Below are 21,701 nucleotides of genomic sequence, written 5' to 3' on the forward strand. Positions count from 1 at the left end.
GCAAAGGATGACTTAGACCTGGGTCCCTTCACCTAAGAGTGATCCTCAATCTTATTGAGGCAGAAAAAAAACCCCAAACAAAACTAATTCTATCAAAAAGCTAATTATTTTTGCATATTTTTCCTGTTCTATTCGCTGTTGCCACGCGCTTCTGCATAAAAGGAGGATTGCATTCCGACTGTTAATTAAACGAAAGCATCCAAAGAATTTCTGATCCAGACTAATTTCACTACGTGGAGCAAGAGGGACGGTTGGCATCTTTGCACGAAGGCTGGCAAAACACAACAGGGCTGCCCAAGCCAGCCTGTGAAGCTGAACTATGCCACGAGACTTTCTCCAAGACCACTGCTCTTCATCAGGACCGACACCACTAGCAAGAGAGATGAATTTTCTTTTTCTTTTACCGTTTGTGCCTTATCCAATGAGTTAATTGGGGAAAAAAAATAAAGGAAAAAAAAATAGCAGCAAGCAACCCTCATCACGCAAATTTAGAGTGGCATTAATGAAATGGCTGCAGACAGGCGCTGTGATCTGTGCTTTCACCACTTTGGCATCACACTCCCAAGCCAGCGAGCTGCAAGAACACAGATTTCAGGCTTGGCATCATCCGCTTGCGGAATTTAACACGTTTCTCTTCGCTTGTACCACTCAAATAGTTTGGCAGTGCCGTTTGTCTGTGACCATAGATGCGTTGGGATCAACGAGGCAGCCAAGCAGAGCTGCCTGGCTTTGGAGGAAGCACATCACTGGCACTCGGACCTCTGTAGTGCATTAATTTCAATTAAAATTTTCAAGTATCAACGCTTCCTATGAGGACAGGCTGAAAGAGTTGGGGCTGTTCAGCCTGGAGAAGAGGAGGCTCCGGGGTGACCTTATAGCGGTCTTCCAGTACCTCAAGGGGGCCTACAGGAAAGATGGGGAGAGGCTGTTCAGGAGGGCCTGTTGTGATAGGACAAGGGGTAATGGTTTTAAAATAGAGGCAGGTAGATTCAGGTTGGATATTAGGAAAAAATTTTTTACCATGAGAGTTGTAGAACACTGGAACAGGTTGCCCAGAGAGGTGGTGGATGCTCCATCCCTGGAGACGTTCAAGGCCAGGTTGGACGAGGCCCTGAGCAACCTGATCTAGTTGGAGATATCCCTGTTCCTTGCAGGAGGGTTGGACTAGATGACCTTTGAAGGTCCCTTCCACCCCTAACCATTCTATGATTCTAGTGAAAGAATTTCCAAAACACACACTGGGAGACACAGGGAATGGTGGGCCCAGGGCCCTAACGCGCTCCCGTCAGAGCATGGCAAACCTAGGACTTGTTAAGGAAGCAGTATGCATCCCTGATTTAGGGCAATTACTCATATTCATATAATATTTTATATTATATAGATTTTCTATATTGGATATATCATATACAAGTACACAATTGTGATATATCACCTAATAATTTACAAATATATACATTTAACATTAATATATATATGGCAAAGCTATCTAGAGTTCTGGACATACAACATACAAGAAGAATCCACTCGACTTAGTTTAGATTTGACATTATCGACACAAAAAGGGTCTCCAGTATTTTGGGATCCAGACTGGAATTGCATTTGTTGCTTTCTGTCAGACTGCTCCGATTCGCTCATGTAACATCCTACGCGGCTTAGTACGCTAAATCCCAGCGGCGAAGGAACATCAAGTACACAGGATTTAGAAAATGCTGGAGTTGAAAAATGCCAACGAAACCTTAATTCGACCCCCTCCTGTGTATTTAGAACTACATAACTTTTAAACTGTGGATTATTTTCTCCAGCTCCCCCAGGCTCTCCGAATTCCTGCCCCTTTCCTGAAGTCCTACATAACCCAACGGAGCTGGGACAGATACCCAGGCAGATAAGTCCATCTCTGACCTATGGGCAAAGCAATCTCCTTCTTTGAAACAGGATTCAGTAGTTCCAGTTAGGAAAAAAAAAATGAGAAAAAAAAATCACCCGCAGGCCAGTAATCGCAGTGAAGAATTTTAGATCAAATGGATAAGTCATCAAAACCATAAGCAACTGGAAACAGTTTCGCAAGAGACAGGGTCAGGCAACCTTAATTACTGTTACTTGAACTACTGATTTGAGATATAGATCTTCCAAAGATATAAGCTTTACATTTGACTGACACAGAAAATACCCTTGAAGAAAGAAAAACTACCAGAAAGTGAATCGACATCAAGATGGAAAATAATTCCCTATTTCTTGCCCTAAAAAAAAAAAAGAAAAAAGAGAGAAGGAGATGCCAGCCCAGAGTGTGAGCGCTGCCCATGCCCACTTCTAGCTCATCCCCCCCTCCTCAGCCATGCCAGGAACACAAACCCTGGCCCAACCTTCCTCTTCCTCCAAAAATTCCAAGCATCTTCTTAAGCCTGGCTGTCCTACTGCCTGCCCAGCTGGTTTCCCTTCTCCTAGCATCTATTCTCCCACCAGAAGCATCAATCTCCTCTTGCTGTGCTCTTGGAAAGCTCTTCCAAACACACAATCAAAGCTGAAGGCCACTGAAAGGAGGTCCACCCACTGCCACCCTGCATGTATCTCCAGTGGTTCCTACTTGCTCTTATACACACAGCCAAAAAGTGATGAGCTTTGACCGTGAGCACAGTGGGGGGGAAATGCCCCCTTTGCTCCATCAGCCAAGTTCCACTTGTATTTGTTCTCCTGCTAATAGCAAAGGCACTTAACAGTGGGTAAACACATGGCCTATCAGCACCCTGGTATGCCACGGGGAGACAAAGCACCCACACATTTATCATGAGAAGTCACATCCTGAGAAAGGCCCCTCCAGAGGGACCTTCACTGGCTTGAAAGGTGGGGCCGTACAAACCTCATGAGGTTCAAAAAGGTCAAGTGCAAGGTCCTACACATGGGTTTGGGCAATCCCAAGCACAAGTACAGGCTGGGCAGAGAATGGATTGAGAGCAGCCCTGAGGAGAAGGACTTGCGGGTGCTGGTTGATGAGAAGCTCAACATGAGCCGGCAATGTGCACTGGCAGCCCAGAAAGCCAACCGTGTCCTGGGCTGCATCAAAAGGAGTGTGGGCAGCAGGGCGAGGGAGGGGATTCTGCCCCTCTGCTCTGCTCTCCTGAGACCCCCCTGCAGTGCTGCGTTCAGCTCTGGGACTCCCAGCACAAGAAGGACATGGAGCTGTTGGAGAGGGGTGTGTCCAGAGGAGGCCACAAAGACGATCGGAGGACTGGAGCACCTCTGCTATGGAGACAGGCTGGGAGAGTTAGGGCTGTTCAGCCTGGAGAAGAGAAGGCTCTGGGGAGACCTTTGAGCAGCCTTCCAGTACCTAAAGGGGCTACAGAAAAGCTGGAGAGGGGCTTTAGACAAGAGTGTGTAGTGACAGGACAAGGGGCAATGGCTTTAAACTGAAAGAGGGGAGATTGAGATTGGATCTAAGGAAGAAATTTTTCACTCAGAGGGTGGTGAGGCACTGGAACAGGTTGCCCAGAGAAGCTGTGGCTGCCCCATCCCTGGCAGTGTTCAAGGCCAAGTTGGATGAGGCTTTGGGCAACCTGGTGTAGTGGAGGGTGTCCCTGCCCATAGCAGGGGGGTTGGAACTAGATGGTCTTGAAGGTCCCTTCCAACCCAGACCATTCTGTGAAATTATACCAGAAGTTGGGCACTTCAGTTTTTTTATTTTTTCTTTTATTTTTTTTCCCCTGCTTCTCTAGGACCATAAACTCGCCTTTGATTCTCTGACCTGCAGTGCAGTTTCTGGCAGTATGACATACTTCTTACTGACTCCTCCTCCTCCTCCCTTAAAGATTTAATTTCCTTTAACACATGGAGTTAATCCATAAAAACTAAGAATACTGGCAATATTAGTACCTTCCAGACAACCACTGGGTGAAAGACCAGACGTACATTGTCCATGCAGTATTACCACAACCCAGAGGGTTTTTTTACAACACCTCAAAGCCCTTACAGATACTACTTTCTCCATTCCCATGAGAAAAAGAGGTGAAAACTCTCCAAGACGTGAAGCTGGGGAAGATGCTCTCCCCTCTCCTCCCAAATTGTCCATCGGGACAGCTACATCCCTCTGTTACCTTCCAGTTTGGGGGCTGGTGGAGGGGATGGAACTCTAAACACTGGCAGTACCAGTCAGATGTGGACAGCAGCTTGGTTGCTCTAAGTTATTCTATGAGTGTATCGATGCAGTTTAGCTTCCTAAATAAAAATAAATGAAGACTTTATTCCTTTCTGTTACAAACTGCCGACGTTATAATGAAGTGTCGTAACACTAACACTACATATTCTCCGAAAAGAATTGTTTACTACCAAAAAAACCCCATTTATTTTGGTGATGTAAAAGCAATACATATTAATGGTGCCTGATAAAAAAATACAGACTTGTTGTGTGTTTTTTTAATTCTAAGAAAACCAGAAAGCCTGTAATCAGAAAAGACCATAAATTGGTTCAAAGCCTTCAAGTGTGGGGAAAAAAAGGACAGGGTTTTGCACTTCCACAATGTTTTTCAGGTTTATGTAAAAAAAAAAAATAAATAAGGACTTCTAATCTTGGCTATTCATCTTCTACAGCGAGTCTTTCCATTTGCAAACGAACTCCCCTCTCTCACCCAAGGAAACTAAAATTCTTCAGATGTCTCACAAATAAAAATAACTTCTACTGTTTTCCAAAGCAGATTTGCATCCATCCAGAGCAAGAATACATATACAACAAATCCCAATCCAGGTATTTAATCCAAGATACGTGACACTCAGATGGGGTAAGGCACCCAGCTACGCTCAAGCAGCATCCTGGCAGCTGTTATCTTTTCCAACTACATTAATCTTCTCAATATTTAAACATAAACGTGCTGATTTCCTTTACCAAAATTGGACAGAACGAAAGAATTTTACCACAGGTTCAAAGCTGTTAAGCAACAGAGCTGTGAGCACACGCACCAGAGCCATGAGGGATTGGGCAAGAGGGTTTTTTAGGAAGGAGCAGCTCAGGGCATGATGCCTGAAGACTCAGGAGGTCAAGGAGGGCTTTTTCAACTGAAGAAAAATACAAAAAAAAGCAGGCACTAAAGAAGAAAAATTAGGAAAACATTTGGGTCAGTATTAAAAATGCCATTATTAAACTTCCAGTACCTAAAGGGGTTCTATAGGAGAGCTGGAGAGGGACTTCGGACAAGGGTGTGTAGTGACAAGACAACGGGTGATGCATTTAAACTGAAAGAGGGGAGATTTCGATGAGATCTAAGGAAGAAATTCTTCCCTGTGAGGGTGGTGAGGCACTGGAACAGGTTGCCCAGAGAAGTTGTGGCTGCCCCATCCCTGGCAGTATTCAAGGCCAGGTTGGATGAAGCTTTGAGCAACCTGGTGTAGTGGAGGGTGTCCCTGCCCATGGCAGGGGGGTTGGAACTAGATGATCTTGAAGGTCCCTTCCAACCTAAACCATTCCATGATTCTAGGCTCTAGTGCTACATGTTGAATCTCACATCCCAGACACACAGCAAACGTGGGATGACATGCTCCATCCTTCAAAAAAACATGGATAAAAATTGGTCCCCATACAGAATAACTGAAGAATTTCACTCCTTCATCCCTTGCAGAGCATGAGCACCACGAACCCTTGCCTCCTCTCCTCTCCCAAACAGCCGCTCCCTGTCAATAGGTTAGTTTATACAAAGCAGAGGCTAAGCTGACCCAAACCCATACGTTTATTTTGACATAACATCCACTAATTTAAATCTTCCTTCTCATCCTACCCCATAATCTGGATGCATCTCGCAGGAACTTTGCATCAAACGGGTTTTGGGCGAGCAACTGCCAATGATTTGCGAGGACCGTCCTACAGGCAGACATAAACCTCATCTCCTTACGACACCAAGCTACCAAAACCCAAGGAAAACAAGAATTAAGTCTCGAGCTGCAGAAACACATTACTTGTTGTCTCGCACATTATGTTTGGCAAGCACGAGGATAAACAACGCAGAGATGGCATTCCAACCAAACCAAATCTCCAGTACTTAAAGGGGGCCTACAGGAAAGCTGGAGAGGGACTTTTAACAAGGGTGTGTAGTGATAGGACAAGGGGCAATGGCTTCAAACTGAAAGAGGGCAGATTTAGATTGGATCTAGGAAGAAATTTTTCACTCTGAGGGTGGTGAGGCACTGGCACAGGTTGCCCAGAGAAGCTGTGGCTGCCCCATCCCTGGAAGTGTTCAAGGCCAGGTTGAAAGAGGCTTTGGGCAACCTGGTGTAGTGGAGGGTGTCCCTGCCCATAGCAGGGAATTTGGAACGAGATGATCTTTGAGGTCCCTTCCAACCCAAACCATTCTATGATTCTATGAACCTCTGTGCTGGAAGAGATGCTCAGCTTCCCATCACAGTGAAAATCCCTGCAGCTGGTACCCAACAGTTTGAGACATGTCAAGAAAGTCAGCTATACATCACAGCGATGCTCCTTAATACGTAATGTTAAGAAATATTACTATAATTAAAAAAAAAATATCACAGAAGATGACAGAAATGTTTAGGTGCTGGGAAAAGTTGTGCCAGGGTCCAGTACTGATTCCCAAATGCTGGGACTAAGGCTAGAGGAGCAACCTAAAGCTACCTTGACACTGGTGTCAACTGCAAGGATCTACAGCTGGAGAAGCCTCCATCCCCAGAATGAGGGCCTGGAAACAGGGTAAGTTCTGGCCCTAGAAAGCTAATTCCCAGGAGAAGATTCCTCAGCAAAACCACTGCAAACCAGTAGCTTGGGTTTGAACGCATGAAAGCGGAGCTTGATCGGCTTGTTTCTACTCTTGCATATGTAAATGAGCAATTTCCCTGACAAGAAAGCTCTCCCAAAAGCCAGAAGCCACTGGAAGAGAAAAGGAAACACCTCTGGGTTTTGTTAACTCGAGTTATTGAAGGAACTTGTAGCATTTCCATCGATTCTAGAAATGAAGTTATGTTCTCAAACACCGACCTTTCGTCCTCCCCACTGTCTTTGTAATGTCATTTCCAAGTTTGATTTGGATGATGGGCAATTAAACCTGCTTTTTTTTTTTCCCCCCCTTGCTTCTGCATTTTAGTTAACAGTTTTTAGAAATCATGTAAAGAATGTAGGACAGAAGTGTTGTATTATTCACAGCGCTGTATCAAAAGAAAAACTGCATGAAATCTTCACATTAAGATTTTTTTTCTTCCCCTCCTGTCTCAAACTGTGCCAAATCAGTCACTTTTATCCAGTCCTTGTTACAGCAACAGAGAGGATAAAATAAAGTTACTGCTGCTTAATTTCAATATATTAGTGTTAAATACAAAATGCATAATATCATACTAGGGAGATTTTATTTTTAAATTTTTTTTTTTTTAGTATATGTAAAATGTGATGTGTTAAATCAAAGGCAAATCCAGAGGGTGATTCCAAGTAGGAGACTGGGAGCAGACTGGGACAATCAGCCTCTCTTACCATAGCATCTACCCTCAGGGTACAGAATTATAGAATCATAGAATGGTTAGGGCTGGAAGGGACCTTCAAAGGTCATCTAGTCCAACCCCCCTGCAAGGAACAGGGATATCTCCAACTAGATCAGGTTGCTCAGGGCCTTGTCCAACCTGGCCTTGAACGTCTCCAGGGATGGAGCATCCACCACCTCTCTGGGCAACCTGTTCCAGTGTTCTACCACTCTCATAGTAAAAAATTTTTTCCTAATATCCAACCTGAACCTACCTCCCTCTATTTTAAAACCATTACCCCTTGTCCTATCATAACTGGCCCTCCTGAACAGCCTCTCCCCATCTTTCCTGTAGGCCCCCTTGAGGTACTGGAAGACCGCTATAAGGTCACCCCGGAGCCTCCTCTTCTCCAGGCTGAACAGCCCCAACTCTTTCAGAGTTATCCCCACAGATGCTGTTGTTGTGCTTTGTTTTTTCACTGATGGTTGTTATGAATTTTTTTTTTTCTTTTTCCCATCCTGCCATGCAACTTTAAGGGTCTCTGGAAAAGTTTTATTGATTTGATTCTTTTCCTTAACTCTTGATAAGGAGCTTACCGCCGGTTATGCGATCCAAGCAAATTAAACTATCTGCTTCTGCTAAGGCATGGGGTTCTGAGATAGGCAAATTCAATTCACAGCATATTGAGTTAATATGCCCCTTTTCTCCAAACCTGAACGCTTCTCCGGCAGCAAAGGAAATAAAGCTTATCTATGAATATGCAATTATTCTGCACGACAAACGGCTGATTTGTCCGGATTACAGAATTTATCTGTCTACTAAAGAAAAAGGCAAAGAAATAACAAGGTCCTATCAATGCCCTGGGGGAAAAAAAAAACAAAAAACACAACCCACAACTTAAACATCAGCAGCACTGTTTCTTAAAAATTGGTGGCAGAGGTGGCACACACGACCATTTTTCCTATAAACACAGTTATTAGGGCTGCTTACGATGGCAAGGCACGTATGCCAAAACAAAACAGAAAGAAAAGCAATAGAATACTGTTGTACACGGAGATTTCCTGCAGTTAAATCCTACAGGGCTACATTTGGAAAGGTTTTATTAACACTTTCTGTAATGTTTTATCACAGAACAGAGCGTTATTTGAATCAACTGGGTGGGCAAACTGCCCGCAATGCAACTCAAATGTTTTTACATCCATTTTTCATGCTCACTTACAGGGCAAAATTGGGGGTTTTGGTTTGTTTTGGGGGGTTAGGGGTTGTTTTTTGTTAGTTTTGTGGTGGTTTTTTTTGTTTTGCTTGTGTTTTGTTGTGGTTTTTTTTAAATGAAAACTCATTAAAAGCCTGACACTAATGAGATATTAGTTATAGCCAAGTAGGCAAAGCACAACTCCATCCAGACCATCAAGTATCTCAACATGTATTACATCATCCTTCTCCACCATAACTCTGACAGCAGAAGCTTTTCCATGATGCCTCCTTTAAGTCATGATATTGTCCTCTAACATAAGTATCCCATCAAAATGGAAAGGGAAAGGAGGGATGTGAAAATACCTTCTCCACCACTGAACCAGGGGCTGGAGAAGAAGGTTTCCCTTCTGCACGCTGCAGGAAACCATTAATTTGCTCCCCAATTGGATAGAAAACCGATTAAAAATACATAAGCCCTGTTCAAAACTTGGTTCATTTCTTCCACACAGCTCCTCTCGTCGTCTCGATGCGTCGGAATGGTCAACCGTAACTGGGAGCAAAAATTGTGAAGCTGTTCTTCGGGAAAAGACAACCTGGCTATTGCCACCAGAAGGCTCACAGACTCTGAACTCGTTAGCTCTCAAAATTAAAAGCACTTACCTCTTCAAGGACATCTGCAAGCTTACTAAGTATCTCCTCAGGAAGGCTCTGGAATGTGGGAACGCTGCAATACAAGAGAAACCTCGATTAATGGATCCCTCTATTCGCGATATCCCTCTTTCCGAGATATTTTGCCCTCCTCGTCTGGGGCTGAACAAGCTTTTGCCAGAAAACCAGCATATATAATGCAAATTTGATCTTCCAGGAGCCAAGATGTCTCTTGTTATGATGGGAAACCACTTCCAGTAAACACCTGGAGAACCACTCACAAAGCCAGTAATCAACTAAGAATCCATTAAGGATTTACTGGAATTCATCTGTGCCTCAGATCTGCTCAGTCATAGGTATGACTGTGCAAATTCTTTCCTGCTCTGCTCTCATCCCACCAGAAATAAATAAATCAATTGAAAAAGCAGGGAAGATCAGCAACAGATAAAAGACGGACTGAAGCCACGCACAAATATAAAAAATGCAGAGCAAGAAGCTGCAAAGGGTATGGGGTCAGCAACAAAACAGCAGCAAAGGACTGTCAGAATTATTGAAGACTTCATCAGGAGCTTTACATCCAAGTTTGTTTGTTTTCTTTGGCCAAAAAGGCAATTTTTTTTCTCTTGTCTGGTAGTATTTTCCTCTGCAAAGATTTCCCAGGTCAGGCTGGACCTGCTGGTTGAGGTGAGAGGGCAACGCAGCAACAAAGAGCCCACCAGCCCAGGGTCTACAGGACTGAGATTTAATTCCATCCGGGGCAGGATGAGGGATATGAAGTTGAGTCCCCAAATCTCCTGCAAGTACCTTGACCTTGAAGCTGTATCTCCACTACCTTATGGGTTGCCCACTGAGGCTGTGCAGTCTCCCTCCTTGGAGATACAGTCCTGGGCAACCACCTCCAGTTGGAGAGGCTGGACCAGATGACCTCAAGAGGTCCCTTACGACCTCAATCACTCTGCAATATCTCAGTCTCTCGTTATTTTCCAGAAAAACTTGGTTTTCATCAATATTCCCAAGTGATGCCAAACAAAACACATCCACACGATCTACATTGCAGAGGCAGGAAAGCAGCGCCGTACCTGCTTTAATTAAAAACACCTGTCATCAGTAGACTAATTAGCCAGGTTTCTACATGAAATATCAGCCCAAGCCTAGCACTGAGCTGGTACAGCTCTACTGAGGCTATTTCCAAAAAAGCTGGCTCACAAGTTGCTCTATCACAGTCCACTACATGGTGTAAACAGTTTTATGCTCCTAATATTAAATTGAGATCCCCAGTGCGTTGCTCTGATTTCAGGAACATCGATGATCGGGTGCAAAGGGAGGAGGGAGGGGGCTGTTGGGAGGAGATCCCTGCAGAGAGGTAAATAGAACCCCCAAAAACCCATGTTTTTCCTTTCACATAAGGTTTCACTTTTTATCCTTTGGATAACTGCATAAAAGTTCTTCTCCACGACTTGGAGAACTAGAAAACTCAACCCCGTATATTTTTTTTTTTCAATCCTGAACTCTAGAGAGCAAGTCCTGGCACGTGCCTTTGGGGTAATCACCCCACTTATGTCCCATGAGCCCTAAACACTTTCCAGATGCACAATTTGGTGGCTGCTTCTGCACCCAGAGAAAATCCACCCATAAAAGCAAAGGGAACGATAGCACAAGCCAGGATTTTGTCTGGGGCCAAGCACGAAGCGCCTGGTGAACGTCATTTGTAAGCACAATTAAAGCAGAATTTGCTTTTATTAGCTTAAACATATGCTACGCTGCAGTGGAATGAGAAAGTTTGGAAGCTGTCATTATTTGTTTAAAAGAAAAATTAAATTACTTGGGCTGAATGTATTAATTGATAACGAGACAGAACTGGCCAACTAAGTGCAGAAAAATAAAATTGTTTATGCTCTCAATAATAGCTCTTATTTTTTCCTTAGGAAGCACTTTTTCCACTGGAAACACATGGGTCCACAGTGTAACAAGAGCAAACAACCAACTAAAAAGGAATTACATGATGCCTGGGCTTGAGTATAAAATGAAAGTTCATTATACCAACTCTAGCATTCCCAAATGAGGAATAAGCTGATGGGAGAAGATAATATTCCCAGACATCTGGACAAATTTTACTGCCGTTGCACCATTACACTCCCAAATCAGGGAACAATGCTTCACAGTCTAATTTTTTTTTTTTATTTTTTTTTACAGATAATTATGTCTGTGCAATCCAAGGGAGGGTGGTGGAAGACATTTATTATGGACCAAATGGGTGAGAAACAGGGAAATAGCATATGAACTCTAAACAAAATCCTAAATCTTACTACTTTGTTTGGATATTAAGTAAATAAGGAAAATCTCCTAGGAGAAATACTTAAACACAGCAATGGAAAGTTCACTCGTTAAGAAAACCAAACTCCAACTCCATCACAGAATTACCCAACTTTCACAGGTTTCTGGTGGTTTCTAGAAGTGCCAATGCAGCCAAATTATTTTTGAATCTCGTGGTCTTACAGGACTGTCCATCACTTTAGTACCAAAAAAAAAAAACCCCTGTACTGAACAAATGCCTTTACAAGGTCCCCTTCCAACCCAAACCATTCCATAAGAAAATAGGGGAGAGAAAACATTTATGGACCTGTTAAAAGCCATAAATTCAAGCCAACAGATGATAACACCGATAGAAGAACAAGATTTGAAAACACACTCAAGCATATGAGACAGTATTGGGTGTTTGTCTTGATTCTTTAAGTCCATAAAAACAGACCCCACTCTCTCCAGGACAACATTAAGCAGATTCATAAACGAGATGCTCGCTTTCCTCCAAAATCTGCCTGTATTATTTAAAGATTTGCATACAAAAAGAAGTGTTTTGGAGATTATATCCATGTAATAAGTCCTCGCACTCAAAGGAAAATGGAGCCTCAGCTCTAAAGGGAGAGCTTAGAGGAGAACAGCTGAGCTGCAAATTGCTGCAAGTGGGAAAACATAAAGCTGGGAAGGCAACCAGGAGGAGAAGATTCAAAGGGAATCTTTGAAGATGCTGCAGCACAGTAAGAGGTAGGAAAAATTATATACCCTTTCAGACAATTTGATGAAATTGCCTGAAAAATATACAAAAGAGAACATCAGCACAGCAAATGCAGCTCCATCTCATCACAAAGTGACTTGCTCTGTGCTTAACAGAGCAGGATCAAGTAAACCCAGACTTCCTCTAACAAGTTCTCCACCTGCTCCTCAAAATCCATCAATAATTAAGTTTTTAAAACATCCATATCATCTGCTCTAGATAGTAACATTTGCTACAGCTAGAAAAAAGATATTCTGGTATCTAACGTTGAAGTCTCTCAACAAAGTTTAAAATTCATGACTCTTCCTACCTGCAGTGGACGCGAAGGACTTCATTCCGCTTTTCTCCACAACCACCTCCTACTCTGGCCAGGAACTATGTCTGTTGTAGACTAAGCACTAGCAATGTGCTCAGCCTTTCCTACAAGCCAGATTACCCACTCCTCCTGCGGACCTTCTTCAACTGCTGCTCGTTGCACCTAACGAGGAGAGGTTTCTCCACCTGCATTGCATATACTACTGAGAAGTTGCTCTTAAAGGGAAAGATCTCACTCCAACACACTCATGCTAAGGTGGGAATCAAAAACTTACCTTGCTCTTCCTGATTGAACATCTTGATCACACCTGGGCCAGAGAGAAGATGACCAGGGCTTTCCCTGCTACCTCAGCCTTCACACATATTTGGAGAGAAACTGGTAAAACACTTCATTGCAGAAGGGGCTCCAGCTCTGCTACAATTTCCTTTGTGGAACAAACAGCTGAATGGTGCTCAGCACTACACCACCTCATGCCTCCAACACTAATTAGCCTAAAAAACCCCACCCCACTATGTGATGAGGTTATGGAATAAAGCTGGGTATGGAATAGAGATACTTCCACAACTGAACTTCTACTCACCTGCAGCCTCCCCTTGCTCCTCAAAGTTATTTATGGTGATATGGGTGGTAAAAAGTAGTTCTACCAAACCATTTATGTCTATTTTATATGCTCCCTTTGCAAACTTACGGTCTAAGATCCACATGAAGAGATGCCTTCAGGCCACCTGGTAGCACACAACAAGGCAAACCAGATCCATGACTTAAAGAAACTGAGTTGTAACAGCAAATGCCAATAAAACTGATTTTTTTTTTTTCCATCAATCCATAAACATCACAATGTTTTCTCACAACAAAGATGTGTGAGTGCTACTGCAGGTAAGAGGATGAGGAGCAACCTCTGACCTTCTCCAGTCTCCCTGCCCCAAACCTCCTTAAGACTCTCCTTTGAGCACAAGTAGCTGTGCTGGTGGAGGAGCTGCTCATGCTGGCAAGGAGAGGGGACTTTTTGCTGGCTACATTCCACACTATTCAACTACGGAATATTTTGTAGGGGATGAGAGCCCACGTAGCTGGTGAGGGCACCGTGGGAATTGCTCGCTGTCTGCAGGAACAGCAGGGCAGCTACTCCGGCTGGCTCGGAAAGCTCCACGTTTTCACGGAGAGCTCAACACCCTGAATGGAGGCTGCCAAAATAGGGGAAAACAGCTGCGCCAAAACATCCATGTCCAATCCCCGTCTTGATACAAAAGCAAAGACGTGCCCAATCTGCAGGCAGTGGAAGGAAGCGTGAAAGGTCAGCTTTCCATCCCTGGTGATCCGCTCTCGACTTCTAGGTAGAAGCAACAACCCCCATTTGAGTCATCCGTTTGATTCATCCCATGGGATCACTCTCGCACTAAACCAGCAAGTCCAAATAATCCTGGCTGCAACCCAAAGGGTTGATTTCACCCTAAAAGATACTCGGTGGCAGAGGTGCCAGCGCTCCGACAGGACGTTCATCTTCTGACGCACACGAAAACTGCAGGGTCCTTGGCTGCCTTTGGTCCTCAGCCCACCACAAGAGCAGCTCTTCACTTTCTAAAAGCATTTAAAGATGCATTTCTGTGATAGTTTGATGTGTGGGGGGGTGTTCTGGTGGCAGGGGAGGGGATTTGCTCCCTGTGCCACCAGATCTGAGTCCCATCCCCCTCGGGGGGGTTGAGCCAAATTGGCACCTCTACGAATGGCCCTATTTGAGTTGGGACAAAGGGTGGGAAAAGACCTTTTGCTCAGGAAGGAGGAGAGAGCAGGAGGGCGCTGCCCTTGCTCCCAGGTCCCGGCCGGGCGGCCGCTCGGGCCCGGGCCGGCGCCGTGTGCTCAAGATGGCGCCGGGGGAGCCGCATGGGGGGCTCGGGAAGCGCCCCGCTCCCGGGGTGCCCGCCAGGCCGAGCTCCCCCAGAGAGGATTAAGATCTAAGAGAAAACAACCACAACGACCGGGTCAGTCAGGATGGAGCAGGAGGAGGGGTGCTGGAGCTGAGGCTTCCCTTGCAATCGGTGTGAAGATGGCGGGTGGCCCCCCTGCAGCCAGGGTGTACTCGGCGGGGCAGCGACCCACTCGTGGCCCGTGGAGAAACCCACGTCGGGAAGGAGATGCCTGAGCCCAGGAGAGGTTGTGGAGCAGGGGATGCGCGACCAGGTACTGTTAATAATGGGCAGGGGATGCACGGCGGGGTCGTGGAGGCATCTGGAGTCCGTGGGACGGCCCACGCCGACGCGAGTGGCAGCAGCTCCCTGAGGGGCCGAGACTGGTAAAGCCCGAACTGGTGCGATCCATGGGGAAGGATTGCAATCCTGCGGGCAGGACTCACGCTGGAAAAGTTTGGGGATTTTCCTCGTGAGTAGGGGATCCACCGAAGCAAGGGAAAATGGTGTAAGGACTCCTCCTCCTTTAAGAAAGGAGCGGCAGTAACAACATGGATGAACTGACCTGCACCCCCCATTCCCTGTCCCCCTGCGCCGCTGGGGGGAGGCAGAGCCAGGAACGAAAGGAAACGGGGTGGGGAGGTTGTTGTGTTTAAGATCTGGCCTTGTTTTCTCTTTCTCCTCTCAAGTAACCGGTTTCGTTCCCTGTGTCTCTTGTTAAGTAACTGTTAATAAATTGTTTTAAGAAGAAAGCCTGAGTCATGTTTTGCCCGGGACCATGGTTGGTGGGTGCTCCCTCTCGGTTCTTGTCTCGACCCTCAGTCCAAAAACCACGACAATTTCCCAGACTTTTGAAGTATGTTCACCGAAAAGCGTTCATCCAGCTTTGCGGTGGGTGGCAGACGGTCCTCGTGGGTGAACTCCAAAACAAACCCTTTGTCTTTTATTATTGTTTGGCACCGTAACAAACGCAGTTATTGTCACTGTTCCGTGCCTCGGGCCAGATGGGTGAGCATAGTTTAAAAACCAAAACAGATCAGTAAAAGGAAATGAAGTCTATCTGCATTCCCTGAAACTCTTCATTTTGCACCCAACCGGAACAAAGGTTGGAAAACACTTGTGTTTTTGTCCTTGTTTTGCCACATTTGGGATGGCCCTACGGCACTGCCTCCCTGCTCTGAAACAACGGGGGCTAAACCTTACCTCGCAGAAGCTGATGCATGATTTAGGACACTCACTTCACTTTGGTTTTGAACAACTCAAGCTGGAAATGCTACGTACAGGCAGGTGCCCACTGGCCATCAAGTTGTGTCAGGTAGGGTCTGCTGGCTCCGTCAGGATCATGGGTTTAAAAAACAGAACTAAGAAACGGGCTTGCAGCCTCATTTATTAAAAGTTTACTGCACAATCTTCTGTGTTGTCTTCTCTTTACCTTCTTAAACTGGGATGTGTCACTCCAGAGAATCCCACGGACTCCCACCTTTATAGTGGGATCTTGTAGAATATAGTTTAGGAGGAGAAAAAAAAGAAAAAATCTCTATTGCTTGCACGCCACACACATCTTAGGGGACAGATTCTGTCCCTGCCATGTATGTTAATAAAGCCATATAGAGAAAAAAAACAACAAAAAAAGCTGATTATGAAATAAACCCAAACCCAAGGCAGGAAGGCAGAGAGCAGAACCACAAAGCAGGACCTGCCTCTCTGTTTTGCATCCTCCCATACGTGGCACTTCATTCCAGCCCTTGAAAAACGTGTTTCCATCCTGGTAAGCAAGTTGCACGCTGAGTTTCAGATCATCAGCAAAACCATCTCTCCCAGGGTGCTCGGAGATGCCACGGGGATCACCCGGTGTCGGAAGCGCCTGGCAATGCCCGAGCACCGAGATCATCCGGTGACTGGAGAGTGAAGCAGCTTGCTGGGGAGCAAACTGAAAACATTTTGAGGAGGTGGTAGGACAAAGAGTCTTTTTTGAGCGGTGAGAACAACTGTGAGTAGTGCCTGAGGGCAGGAGAGGTTCTGGACGCCTCTGTGTAACGGGGCGGAGCGAGAAGCCTGTATATTCATTTTGTGTTGCAAACTGTTGCATCAAAACACAATTCCTCTTTGCCATCAGATTAAAAGGTATTATTTGGAGGATAATCTGCTAGGGTTTTTTCATACGTAGCACCCACCGCAAGAGAAGTGGCAGAAAATAAGTTCAGAAAAGGTTGTATTTGGTTCTCCAGAACCTCAATCTTTACTTTATTAGAAATTAAATCGGGAAGTCGAGGCTGCTTTTCCTGAAGCGATTTCCTGCACGTTTTCCTTAAGGATTATTGGAGAAAAAAGAAAAGGGAGGAGATGGAGAGGGACAGTCACCGCTCGCATTAATTGCACTTAGGTCTGGCCTTGAAGGTGGCTCATACAAGGCAAATTTTAGGAAGAGAAAACAGCTGTGCTCTGCAGGTGACTTGTCCTGCCACCCTAAAGCTATAAAAGTGTTAAAATCATTTGCCATCATTCATCTTGGAGAGGGTGAAAATGTCATAGCTACAGTTCTAAAGCTCTGCCGCTCGGAACACAGACCTTATTCTGGTAAATAAACTCCTGAAAGGGGGTTGGAGTAAATCTTTTTTCTCCCAGACATCTGGTTATACACTAAAGAGCTGCTGTACGTAGGAAAATGGGAAAGATGGAGAGAGCAAACAACCTGAGGTTTCTCCCTTAGGAGCGAAAGACTGAAGTAAAGCAAGAGCGTAGGATGAAAGGGTCATAACGATGCTAACGGATCGAAATGATGGCCAAAGGAAGAGCTGGCACACCTTCTTCTGGTCCAGGCTCTGCTGGTGCTCAATAGGCTGCTCAGGAACTCCAGAGTATTATTTCTCCCTCGCTTCTGTCAATCCCTGCCTTTCCCAGATAACGACAGGGGTTCATTATCAGAGACAGCCTCCTCTTGCATCTCATTCTGCAATCACTGGGGAGATTGTATGATTTAATACAAAAAAAATAAATTGTTACTGTCATGATGAGAGGGAAGGAGGGAAATTAGCAAGTATATAAACCCCTTCACCCATTTTACATGCATTCACGCAAGATTTTTCATCTTGAAAAGGAAAATTGCTCCTGAAGAGCTACAAATGCTCAACAACAGCAACTACTTTGGAAACATCATGAAACTTGAAGCTGGTGCATTTTTGGGTACCCAATTCAAGATAGAGGAGGGTGTTGAGGCACTGGGACAGGTTGCCCAGAGGAGTTGTGGCTGCCCCATCCCTGGAAGTGTTCAAGGCCAGGTTGGATGAGGCTTTGGGCAACCTGGTGTAGTGGAGGGAGTCCCTGCCCATGCAGGGGGGTTGGAACTAGATGATCTTTAAGGTCCCTTCCAACCCTAATCATTCTATGATTCTATGACCTTGAAGGTCCCTTCCAACCCAAACCATTCTATGATTCACACCGCCGTGCCACCCTACGGAGGAAACCTACACCTGGTATTACCTTTTGAGGACACTACGGGATATTTTTTCTGCTGCAGCTGTTGATATTTCTCCATATTTGCAAGTCAAATCATACCTATAGTTCTAAAGGAGAGCTTCTGTACCTTCCAACTCACTCATCTTTTCCAAAATTATTATATAGCTTATTAAAGGTAACAGCTGTTGCAAATTGTCTGTGGTTTGCAATGTAATTATTACCTCTACGGAACAGTTTACTGTCAATGAGGTTTTTCTCCAGCTTTTTCCCTGTTTTTTGGGGAGATTTTGTGGGAAATGAACCCTCGCCCTTCAGCCTCTGTGGACAATCCTGGAGTGGGTGCACCGAGCCCCATTTTCTGCTTCTGCATCTCCACCGAAACAACAACTGCATCACGGGAACGAAGGCAAACAAACCCCATTATCTCACACAATATGCTCATACCGTGCCTAGAAAATGAAAAAAAACATTCACAACTGATTCTTGCACAGATCCTTCAACACTGATCAACATTTTGAAGACACGACAAGTCACATTTGCATGCACAGTCGGTTTCGTCCCGTTCCTCCAAATTGGGTATTTACAACATCTTCAAACCCAATTGAAGCCGGGCGTTTGGGCTCTAACAGACGTCTACTGCACTTGACAGCAAATTGTCATAATAATATCTTTTTCACCAAGACACTGACAATACTATTTCCAAAATACAGACCCTGTTTTACAACGTTCACACTGCTTCCCGCCTCCCTCCTGTCCGCTGTCACCATTAAATGAACGTATTAAGAAGATTGCCATGGTTTCCTGTCTTCATAATTACATGTATACAACAGAAAAATAAGCTGTAAAGGGTGTTTTTTTTTCAGGTCATTTGAATCACAAGTGTTTCATGTTCTCCCAGTCGACTTCCTGCAGCGCCCACCAAGCCAAAGGGACCTGAGAGTTGGGTGTTTGATAGTGAACTTTCAAAGAAAAATTACTCCCACACACAGAAGTTGAGTGAATCTACATGATTCACAAAGTAAGCATTAAAATATCTAAATATCCCAGGTTTTTGTTACCGTTAATTACTATAAGAAGAGTCAGAAGACTTTTTGCACTACAGCAAATGAGCAAAATAGGATAAAAAAAAAATCAGAAATCCTGCCTGACACATTTCTACATATTGCGTTGGCAGGGGTGACCCCACGGCTGGCAGCATCATCAACCACCAGACACAGCAAAAAAGCAGCAGAATTGGCTTCGGGGGCAGTCTTGAGCTCCTCACTCTGGTTAGATGTATCTGAGACAATTTACTGAGGGACAAGTCCAAACAAAAGCACTTTTGATGAGTAGATGACCATGGAGAATAGCCCTCCAGGACTTGCCTTAGTTACCTTCTCTGCAGAGAAACAAGCTACAAAAAACGAACTGGAGTTCAGAAATGGCTCGTTCCTCCTCACGGTGGAACCAGGTTTGCATGAAACTATCAGAGCAGTCCCATGAGAGTGCTTGATTGAGGTATTTCAGAAATTCCTACAGACAAGCGTTGATCCCCAGGTAACACCAGTAAGTACCACAAGACATCCAGGACATCCTAACCAGCCTAATTTAGTGATTCTAACCCAACACATTGATGGACAAAAAACCCGTTCTCCTCATTTCTAACCTGCACAGCCCCGGGGCAGCACTGAGTAATTACTACCCAGTTGGAAGACAGAAGAAGAACACTGACTTTGAGATTTGCCCGAGGCAAAAACACACAGCCAGCAAATCCCTTCCTATTTTAAGAAAAGTCATTCTCTGGGCAGTGAGCTCGTTTGTCAGGCGCAGTGGAAAGGATGGCACACGTGTTATTGATTTGGGGGTGTAACTCAAGACATTCATCCTCTGCGAAGCTCTGAAGGCTAACAGATGGTGGCTCGTCTTAATCCCTTCTTTTAATGGCTTTTATTCCTACTCTGGGGAATGCTGCTGTTGTTGCTCTTTGACTTTTCGTAGAAGAGCCCTGTTATCTCTGACTGCCTTTTTATAGATGTTACAGGGACCTTTGCCCGAGTTGAGTTTGGATCTACTCGAAACATGCAATACTACGTGTTTTAGGAGGCTCAGCATATCCTGAGAGGATAACAAGAAGCAAAGCCAGATCTTAAAAACAACACCTCCCCCCCATCACCCTTTCTTTCTTCCCGGCTCGACCTTCTCCCCAGTGGTGCAGGGGGATGGGGAATGGAGGCTGCAGGTCAGTTCATCACACGTTGTTTCTGCTGCTCCTTTCCCAAAGGAGGAGGACTCCTGACACCCTTTTGCCTGCTCCAGTGGATCTCCTCCTCACGGGACAGTCCACAGCCTTCTCCACCATGAGTCCTTCCCGCAGGACGAGATCCTGACCCATCGGATCGCTCCGGCGCAGGGTTTTACCGCAGTCACGGGTTCCGAGGGAGCTGCCACCCGCTCCGCCGTGGGTCTTTCCACAGCCTTCGGATGCATCTCTGTTTCGTCGTGAGCCCCATTCCCTACACCCCCCCTCAGGCTCAGCATCTCTGCCCACCACCAGCTTCTCCCCGGGCTGCGGTGGGTCCGTGCCCCACCGAGTCTGCCATGGCTGTGGGGGGCAGTCACAGGGGGGTCCTCCTCCAGGACATGCTCCAGTCCCCTTATTGAATTAAAGAAAATAATGATTTAATCTTTTCTGTTTATGATGATGCTGATTTTCTCCTCCGCTCAGGAAAGCCCTCACATCTCGGGAGTCCAAAATTTGCTATATGCAGCAAACCTCCACAGCACTTTTTTTTTTTGGTGCTGAAAATAGAACACAGCTGAAAATGAATGAAACTTTGAGGAATTTTCAAATGGCTTAGATTGTACTGGAGAAATAAGCAAATAAGCTTGGCAGATTCAAAATAAGCTTCGGAAATTCATATTGTTTAAGAAAATATAATCTTGGGAATATATGGGCAGGCAAGCGATATATTGGGCAACAAAAATCCCAAAGCCAAAGAAAACAACATGCTGGGAAGACAATTTCAATTATTCAACACAACTCAGCTGCTGTCAAACAATCTTTATCATTTCCTCTGCATTTGCTCCAAGAACAGCCCATCTAGAGGCTCCAACCCTAAAACCAGCTTCCAGGTTGTTGATTAGAAGACATCTCTGGTAAGACCAGGTGAAACACCCAGGCTCATCCCAAAGCCCCTTTTGGGAGCACGGTGTCCGACCCACGCAACCCTCCAACTGGAGCATCTCGGGTTTGGATGAGCATCAGTGCGAGCTGAGACCCAGCCACATCCCATGATGTGCGATGCGCTCCAGGTACAAATGGTTTGGAGAAGGGGGGAAATTTTCTGACCAGCAGTAAGCAGCAAGACCAACCAGCCATGAGTTGGCTGATCCATGAAATGGCCACTCTTGTGCCAGAGAGGAAACTCTTGGGAAATTTTGTGTTGGATCCAACACATGTTGGATCTGTCCCCACTTATTCAAGGTTTAACTTCGCTCTATGCAGCACATCCTATTTTTCCATTCTTTTTCCCGCTGCACCACGAAAGCTTCGCTAACTTCTAGCAATTTGTTTAATTAATTGCTAATCAGCAGATTACAATGATCAGTAGACGATGCAAATGCCTCTGTATCCCAAGACCGAAACTCCGCAGGCATGCTGCTACGGCAATCCTTCTGAGCTGACAGTGGACTGAGATCGTTGATGCTCTAG

At 45.2% G+C, this 21,701-nt stretch overlaps 1 protein-coding gene across 2 annotated transcripts in view; it reads right to left on the reverse strand.

Annotated features, from left to right (window-relative positions):
• The window catches only part of PRKG1 (protein kinase cGMP-dependent 1), a 528,936-nt gene that overhangs the window by 147,231 nt on the left and 360,004 nt on the right, over nucleotides 1–21,701 (reverse strand). For both annotated transcript variants that reach the window (XM_086616279.1, XM_086616278.1), the window contains exon 5: nucleotides 9,295–9,358. In XM_086616279.1, the coding sequence (XP_086472405.1) occupies nucleotides 9,295–9,358 (64 nt within the window). The remainder of the gene's footprint in view (nucleotides 1–9,294; nucleotides 9,359–21,701) is intronic.

This window comes from Tauraco erythrolophus, chromosome 9, assembly GCF_009769465.1.
Source record: "Tauraco erythrolophus isolate bTauEry1 chromosome 9, bTauEry1.pri, whole genome shotgun sequence".
Lineage (NCBI taxonomy): Eukaryota > Metazoa > Chordata > Aves > Musophagiformes > Musophagidae > Tauraco > Tauraco erythrolophus.